Raw genomic sequence first — 8,798 nt, 5'->3', positions numbered from 1 at the left:
TATATATACTTTTTCGTTAAGGTAAGATCAACAATGAAAGTACACCATCCGGTGAGAGATATTGTTTAATAGCTCATAACCAGCTACTATGTACATTAAACTATGTGTGTGTGTGTGTGTGTGAGTGTGTGTGGAAAATTTATAAGGATTGGAATACGTAAAATATCGGCTAATATTTCTAACGCAACGAACACTGGTCAGTGAGACTAGCTACTGTGTAGAGAGTTCGTTGCGTATAACTAACATAATGAACTCCAGTTAGTGAAGAAACATATGTAGCCTATATTCCCCTTATTCCACTCTTTATAAATTTTGGACTTTTATTTACATCAAGGTTTTTAAGTGAATAAATCTAATTACATATACCAACTTCTAATTACTTACAAGCAGTGAGCTGCTGTGATTATGTGAATATCATCGACAAGGGATCCTCCACAAATGTGGCTTTTATTACCCGTAGATATTTTCAAAAGTGCCATGTGAGGGAACTGGCATTTTTTAGCGTAGAAGTCAGTCTGGCTTTCTGTCGCATTAGTGGGTGCTGAAATGCAAAGAAACGATAGCATTAGCGTTAATACACGTAACAACTGCAATTTTATAAAATACGATTATAATAATTCTTACTTTAGATTGCAATTTTCAGGGGAGGAGATGTTGTCGATACCTTCTTAAATACTTGACTGGAACTTTATTTTTATGTTCCTATAAAGATGAAGTGTAAAACTCGGCCTAAATGGCGTTTGAACTCAGAACGTAGCCGTAAAAAATGCTTCAAACGACTTTTCTCATACGATGTAACAATTCTGCCAAATCGATACCTGTTTTTTTTTACTGATGCATAATAACTATAGGTATGCTTGCATAGAAACACATTCATATACACATACATAAACCCATATACATACACACATACATACGCATGTACATACATACGTGCGTGTGTGTGTGTGTGTGTGTGTGTGTGTGTGTGCTTGTGCATGTGTGTGCTTATATGTACGCGTGCACATAAACGCTCACATTTCCATACAGGTTATTACATTAAGAAAGGGCACAGTGGTATGCTAAGTACTTCAGTGTTGCCTGCATCTTTGCTCTCTTAGCATTTTGATGTGCTCTAACTTGACACAATCAAAGACAAAATTGTATTTTTGTATCCTCGTCGAGGATACATAACCAACCTCCAGTATCTACCTCCCATATGGGATAGCAATGAATCTTTAATTTATTTGTATTTAAATAAAAGAGTAAGATAGTTGTTGCATGTAAAATCACAGCCAGCACGTAGACATATATTCTAACACTTCACATACTATTTTGTTATACAGGGACGTGATCAGATGTTGTTACACATCGCAGGTCAGAATGCTCTTTGTCTCGTTTTAGCCTTTGAAAAATGCTACACTACTGGCAAGGCGAGCAAGCCAACGTTCTTGTCTGATCGAAATGAGGACTAGGGCGTGGTAAACGAAGTGTTTTGCTCAAGAACGTGCTATCCGAAAATCGAACTCACGATCTAGCGACCTTGAGTACAAGAACCTTACCACTAGGCCACACGCATTCACACTTGCTAGATGGTGACTATTGCAGAAGATTGTTAATAGGGTCACTTGATATTCCTTTAGTTCAATTAAAATACTAGCGTAATCATACAGGCTGTAGGCATTAATAAATCTCAAAATGGTTTTCAACGGCACATGCGGTGAGGATACTAGTAAATTAGTATTATTATATGCGAGAAAATACACTGTGTAACACGGTTTTTGTCCTTGAGCAGCAACAGTTATTTCCAATTTGCTTACCCATAGAAAGTATGAAAAATGGCTAATATTTCGTTCAATCTTTGCGTTTGTTATATTTATTCAAACCCCAAAGAATCCCTCTCAACACATGGCTATGATGCTCCCCCCCCCCACTACTCCTGCTTATGATCAGAGGTGCACATATTGTCAGCCACTAAGGGACATGCTTAAGTGGTTAGAGTAAAGTAACTGACAAGGAAATCTGTGATATTGAACAGAATATTTGCTATAATGATATTTCTGCTACAGCAACTCAGCGCTGAATCTGTTTGAAATGTAATGGAAAATAGGTCAGTTTCAAAACATTGCTGTCCAGGTCACAAAAGCAAAGTTTGAAGGGAACAGTAGTCATTTCCTTCGATTTCTAGATAGAAGCAAATAAAAAGTAACATTTACTGACCAAACACAAAAAAATAAAATAAATAAAATTTTTTGTTGCACAATGTTCAACGCACATCGTGTCTTACAACAGTAGAGCTCATTCTTAACCCTATTTAATCTTACAATGAACGTTTTAATCTTCCAAGTAGCGTAATCCTTCTGGGATACTCGTTATTTATCAGCTCTAACGTCAAAATTGTGAGCCATTATCAATTATCTCATAAATTTGACAAATCTGCCCTCAAGAATATTTGGCATATCAGTGCTAGTTACTTAAGAAGGCATTATCCCCGTATTCTTAATGTCATACTTTGACAAGAGATTGTCCATTAATATTGCAGATTCCCACATGATTATGTATATGTATGTACATACGTATACTGTCAGATCGCTTTCTGAGTAAGTAAGCCAAAGTTTCTAGCGCAAAGCTGAAATAATCCTTCTCGGTAACGTTAATACTGTAATGATAACGGATTCTTATGTATGGCTTACCAACATGTAACTCAATACAAAAGGATGTATCGACAAAAGCCAGTTCTCTGCCATTTACGTTTCTCTTGTAATATCAGATTCCTAGGTGCGGGTTAACACCTTGGTGCCCCATATAAATGGACGTATCTATGGAAACAAATCTTCTCTCATCTAATATATTTGTTCCTCTGGTATTTATTTTGCCAGAATAAACCGCTCAAAGGTTACATTAATTTGAAAGGAACAAAATTTCAAACTGGTAAGATTATACATTTCGATGAATGTAACACCAAATACATTAAATACAAAAGAAATGAAACTCAAGATAAGTCTAGTTTCATGGTTAAAGCAAATGCAATCGAATAATGGACACAAGTCCATACTTCAACGAAACTCTAAAAACACTAAAAAAGAAAAGAAAGAACCTAACAGTAAATTGCTCATGGAGTTGTTTAAAGTTATGAAATATGTGAGATACTTGTTGCTTGGAAGCGGTTTTACTAAAAACATAAAGTTTTACTAAACCTAATCTAAAATCTGTGCGAATCAAACCGCGCATGTTAACATTAAGCCGATAATGTTACGATAAATATAACTTTTTACAAACCTAAATCTAAAGCTGCGAGAACCAAACCAAGTAACGAGGGAAGCTAACATTATACCGATACACAATATTACTAATTATATATAACACTGGCGAATGTGGTTTTTGTTGTCTGATGTTGCAGATATGTTTCCTAGTAATTCTGAGTGCTGGTTTCAAAATTGAAATCCATTTTGCTCTATCATGTCAAAATGTTTCACAAATTCAAATGTCCAGTTTTCAACACTACCAGCATTGTCACCATTTCTAAGGATAGACTTAGCTTTATCAAATGCAAATCCATGTATGAAGCTTGACATATCTTTTTAAAATGTTTTTCAATATCATCTAATGTAAATGTAACTACAAAAGTGAAAACAAAAGTCAGGATTTAAGTATCTTCAGTAAACAAAAAGCATCTAACATGAGTAACTTTCATTATTTTCAACCTAACCAATTTTAAATGTCATGATGATAACACAAAAGTCCTAATACAATTAGATGGTCCTTCATACATGTCTCATATTTGTGGAATTTGTCTGCAGATATGTCCACGTTGTGCTTTTGTAAAGCAAGTGAGATATATTTTGTTGAACCTTTAACTATTACTAACAAAAATTGATATTTTGAATGCGCCCTAAATGTTTTGTGAAGTCATATGGATGAAAGTCACTTTGTCAAGTATGGTCAAATAATTGTAGAAAAATCTTCATGGCATGTATGTTCTTTGAGGAACTTTGCCATAACTGTTGACAATTCTGACAATGCTTTTCCCGGGTTTCAATTAGCCTGCATATATATTTTGAATTTCAGAAATGTGGACAGTTGTGAGAGACGAAAATGCTAAAACAGCCCTGTTGTTTTCTGCTATATGTGTGAATGTTACACTTTATCTTGCCTGCGAAACAAAGTCAGATTTTGTGAAGAAAGCTTACCTTCCTTTCCGGGTGATCAAGACAAAGCCTGGGCACCTCATATAGTGTGTAAAACATGTGATGAAACACTGAGACAGTGACTGTTTTAAATACTTAAGCAGAAATTTTCTATCTTTTTTTTGTGATAAAAATATGGTTGGTGTGTTTGACGGGCCACAGATTGCAGGACGATCAGTTTTTGGAAAGCATTCCTAGCGTTGGAAAAGAAGCATGGAATACTTTTGCTGCAGTTGTGTCTGATATTCTGGGAAACAGGAAACCATCCAATTATGAAGAACTTGTGCAGACCCTGTTAAGAAACTGTAGAGCATTGGACTGCAACACGAGTGTAAAAGTACATATCCTGCATAGTCATCTGGACTACTTCCCTGAAAATCATGGTGCAATAAGTAATGAGCAAGGAGAAAGATTCCACCAAGACATCGAAATGATAGAGACTAGGTATCAAGACAGGTAGAACACTAACAGGATGGCTGAATACTGTTAGTCTCTACAAAGAAACTGTCGATCAACTTATTCACGCAAAGCAGGAAAGAGAAAGCTTATTCTTTGAATTACTGAAACCCCAGTTTGACAGAAATATCTATTCTAAGATATGTAATTAAGCATTTTGTATAAACAATAAAACGTGCTATTTAGTTTGTGCTATTTTTTAAATTCAGTATTGCATTTAATGGCAAAATTGACATTTTTTGTTAAAAAAATTAATTCCTGTTTAACAAAGAAAATTGATGTGACAGAAAACTTCCGAGGGCATTTCTGAATACAGCACCATCATACTCGGCGGAACTAATTATAAAAGGGAAGACAACAAAAGATTTTTCCGAAAATGTTCCTCAGTGTTATCAATAAAATAATAAAAGCAGCTGACCATCTCTATTGCTTACAGACAAACAATACAATTGTTCTTATTCAGAGAGCAAGCTGTAGAACAATTTTGACGTGATAGAAGAAAACTGATGGCAGTTTTGAAATCAGCATGCCAATTTTAGTCTAAATCAGGTGAAAAATTCAAACTCGGCAGAAATTATGTTCAACAATTGCTCCCCAGTGTAATTAGTAACACGTACTTACCGGCATTTTTAGCTTCAAATAACAGGCAACCCAGCAGTGGAATTAGAAATCTATGTAAGAAATTCATATCACTTATGTTCAAAGAATGATTTTGGAATCTTCTTGCAATCTGTTCCTTCCAGCTTTCTCAGCTACGTCACTTTAATGTTACCCTTAAATACAATTTTTCAAACAGTCTAGCTCTTTCTTGTCTTCCTTCTTCCTTCTCCTCCATCAATTGATTATTTATTTCAATGAGAAAGATAAAAGTGCACAGTTTTAAGTAAAAATAAATAATAAACGGTATTTTGATTTGCTGTTTAATGTATTTGTGTGTGAAGAATTATCAGCTGTTCAAATCTGGTCTTATTCTCATAAAGTACTTTAACTATTTACGATAATTTTTTTTCTTAACTGTAGGCCATTAATATTTCTGGGGATTGTTTATTAAACTTTTGATAATATTTACATATCACAAAGGAACTCCAACACCTGGTCTTTCCTTTTAGCAAATTTTGATTGTTACTTTTATTATTTTTATTCAATATTACTCAGAGTGTTACTATTCTCAAAAACATACTTTACAATATTCCCATTTAACCATTTTTCGACTGACGAGGTAAATATGTATAATCAAAAGTGAAATCTACTAGAAATACATTTTATTAGTATACTCTCTCCTTGTCTTTTGCGTTTGTGTCTAACTATTGGATTAATTTAACTATGGCACCAACAAAATATTCCGAACTATCAGCAGTTGAAAAAGTGTAACGGTGCGTATAGTGAGAACATAGAGAGGCAGAACTGCTGTATGTTACAATTACTGCAAATGATTCGTCACGGCTTCACAACACATATCTTATTCTATCATAACTTACAACTATCGGAGAAAATCATACATTATTTCACACAGTGGAAGCAAGGAAAGATAACTCTTCCTTGTCATACTTTCGGTTAGTAATTCGTATGGCATTCATAATACACTTCCTACTTTGTAATACTGTCATGAATGGTAGCATTTCATAAAACTTGCTAGACCTCTGCCACAATTCTATTAAATTACTTCCTTGATTGCCAAAATGTATAAGTAGATATATTTCAAACATTTTCTATTGTAGATATCCATAAAAATCTAAAGACAACATTCTGCAGATAAGATAAGAAAAGACAGTATTAAATTACTACAAGCACTCGAGGCAGCGAGCATTAAAATACAAATCTGCATGTTTATTCTGAACTCGTTCTGTTAGATTTGAACGTGGATGTGCTAATACAGCTGTATTTAAACGTTGGAGAACCACTTCTCCCTTCCCATTGTGTGCTGATAAGATACTCGTTTAAATGACGTAGAAGACCTCGAGGCGCCGGTGTTGCATAATTCTTTACTGCCCACAAGGGGCTAAACATAGAGGGGACAAACAAGGACAGACAAACGGATTAAGTCGATTATATCGACCCCAGTGCCTAACTGGTACTTATTTAATAGACCCCGAAAGGATGGAAGGCAAGGTCGACCTCGGCGGAATTTGAACTCAGAACGTAGTGGCAGACGAAATACCGCTAAGCATTTCGTCAGGCGTTCTAACGTTTCTGCAAGCTCGTCGCCTTAAGACACTTGGAGGCACCAGTGTTTCGACAAGGAATTCGGTAAAAGACATATTTGCTGATGCGTGCTGTTGTTTGCCAAGTCAGTATTAAATTCCTATGATCAGGTAGATTCTATAAACAAGAACTACCAATCTTGTTTAGATTTAGAGATCCGGGGACAATTTTGACTAATTCGATACAATAACGCTGAAAGGCTGGTGTTTGAGAGTCCAGTATGTCACTGAGTCGAGTGTGTTAGCACACTTGGTCGAAAGAGAGTCATCATTCGAAGGAGAAATATAACCACGAGTAACATGTTCACATTCAAATCAGCTGAAATATCTTAAGAATAAATATGCATATTGTTGAACAAGACAAGAAATATTAGAGTATCAGCTTCGAAAGAAAATAAAACACTTCATACTTTATAGTTTAGGATTACCAAAAGTAGAGCAGACATTAGAATACCTAAGTGTTTACAAATACCAATATCAGTTTATAAGCATAGCAGAACGTGTCAGTATGTTAAATGAGGGATCTCGAGCATTTCGTTGTTTTACTTAATAGGAAAAGAGAATGTCGAAACCAATTGATACTTTTCATAGGGCTTTCAGCACTGGTTAAGAAATAGGTCAAAAAGAAAAAAAACCCACAACGCACAGGTTGTTTTGTTTAGCCCTAGATAAACACAGATCAAGCATAATTATAGTTAAAAACGATCAAGCCGTGACCGTCCGGTCTTTTTTTATAACAGTGGTTTGGGTGTCATTTCTGCGGGATTTATTCGTCTTTTTCTAGCAAAAATAACAAAAACTCGCTGAGTTGCGAGCGCACAGCAGGAGAGATTTTCAGAGGAAGAATTCCCATCCAACAAGTGTTTCGGCCCTTATTCCTGACACTCTACGGGAGCCGGGCCCACCCAGGTCATGACTCCGAGGTGTCCTCCTGCTGCTTTCCAAAATCCTATCTCCAGCGGGTTTTGAACCTGGGTCGTGCTTGTGAACTTGTGTTCTCAGGCCAGTGTTTCAATGCCCGCTAGGCCACTCTAACCAACGAAGGAACCAGTTCTCTTCTTCCATATATTTCCTGTAAATAACCAATGGGATCCATAACTAGGTTCACTGACCATTTCTCTTTGTGAATATCCACATTGAGCTCTTTTCAACAACATGAGACAAGCGTTTGATTGTGGCAGTTCTTCTGCGGCCTTTGATACCCAATTGGAAAGCTTACACTAGAGTGGGCCCCGCTAAAAGTTTCTAAGGATCAATAAATAGCGTACAGTTGAGTAATATATCATAATGCACCCAAAAATAGATATGATAAACCTTTATCATTTGAATATTTTTCTTTAGTGCACATTGCTAGTGGAGCGGCCATGCTTACACCGTAAACCAGGAAAAAAATGGCGCAATCAGACTCAAACTTCGATCACATGACCACAATAGTACCAACTATAAGCACGCATGCGCAGGAGGCAGTGTGGCAATAATAAAGATATGTTATGGCGAAAGTGCGGATAATTTTTGACTTCACCTCGTATATATGTATGCCCCCTTAAACTTTAAATCACTAGATACAAAACAAATAAAATCAGAGACAGTTAGAATTCTACCTAGAATTAATTACTGTCTGCTAGCCTTGGCTATGTCAAGATGGTATTTTTTATGTATTCTTCTTTCCCACTTAAATTTTAAATGTTGTCACAACAGTAATATGTTCATTCTGCTGAAATAAATTTTCAGTAAATTTTCTATATCCTTGTGCAGCTGAAGATTGCTGTGCATTTTGCATTTAATTTAATGTAATGCTCGCATTACTTAAATAAATGGAGTAGCATGAAACGTGCGTACTGCAATAACCTTTAAAATCTGTGTTGCTTTTTTTGATTTTATATATACATATATATATATATATATATATATATATACAGCAGTGATGCAGCACTTAGACAAATTACTGAAGCTACACACATAATAGAAGGGAAAC

At 35.6% G+C, this 8,798-nt stretch overlaps 1 protein-coding gene across 1 annotated transcript in view; it reads right to left on the bottom strand.

The window, feature by feature from the left end:
* LOC106884305 (trypsin-2) overlaps positions 1-5,394 on the bottom strand; it is a 15,459-nt gene extending 10,065 nt beyond the window's left edge. Inside the window, exons 1-2 of the mRNA XM_014935617.1 lie at positions 5,244-5,394; positions 385-541 (exon numbers count right to left, since the gene is read on the bottom strand). Of these exons, the coding sequence (XP_014791103.1) occupies positions 385-541; positions 5,244-5,310 (224 nt within the window). The 5' untranslated portion in view covers positions 5,311-5,394. The remainder of the gene's footprint in view (positions 1-384; positions 542-5,243) is intronic.
* Between the last annotated feature and the right edge of the window lie 3,404 nt (positions 5,395-8,798).

This window comes from Octopus bimaculoides, chromosome 4 (assembly GCF_001194135.2).
Source record: "Octopus bimaculoides isolate UCB-OBI-ISO-001 chromosome 4, ASM119413v2, whole genome shotgun sequence".
In the NCBI taxonomy this organism is placed as follows: Eukaryota; Metazoa; Mollusca; class Cephalopoda; order Octopoda; family Octopodidae; genus Octopus; species Octopus bimaculoides.
The sequence above is the reverse complement of the archived record's forward strand: the minus strand, read 5'-3'. Positions and strand labels throughout refer to the sequence as shown.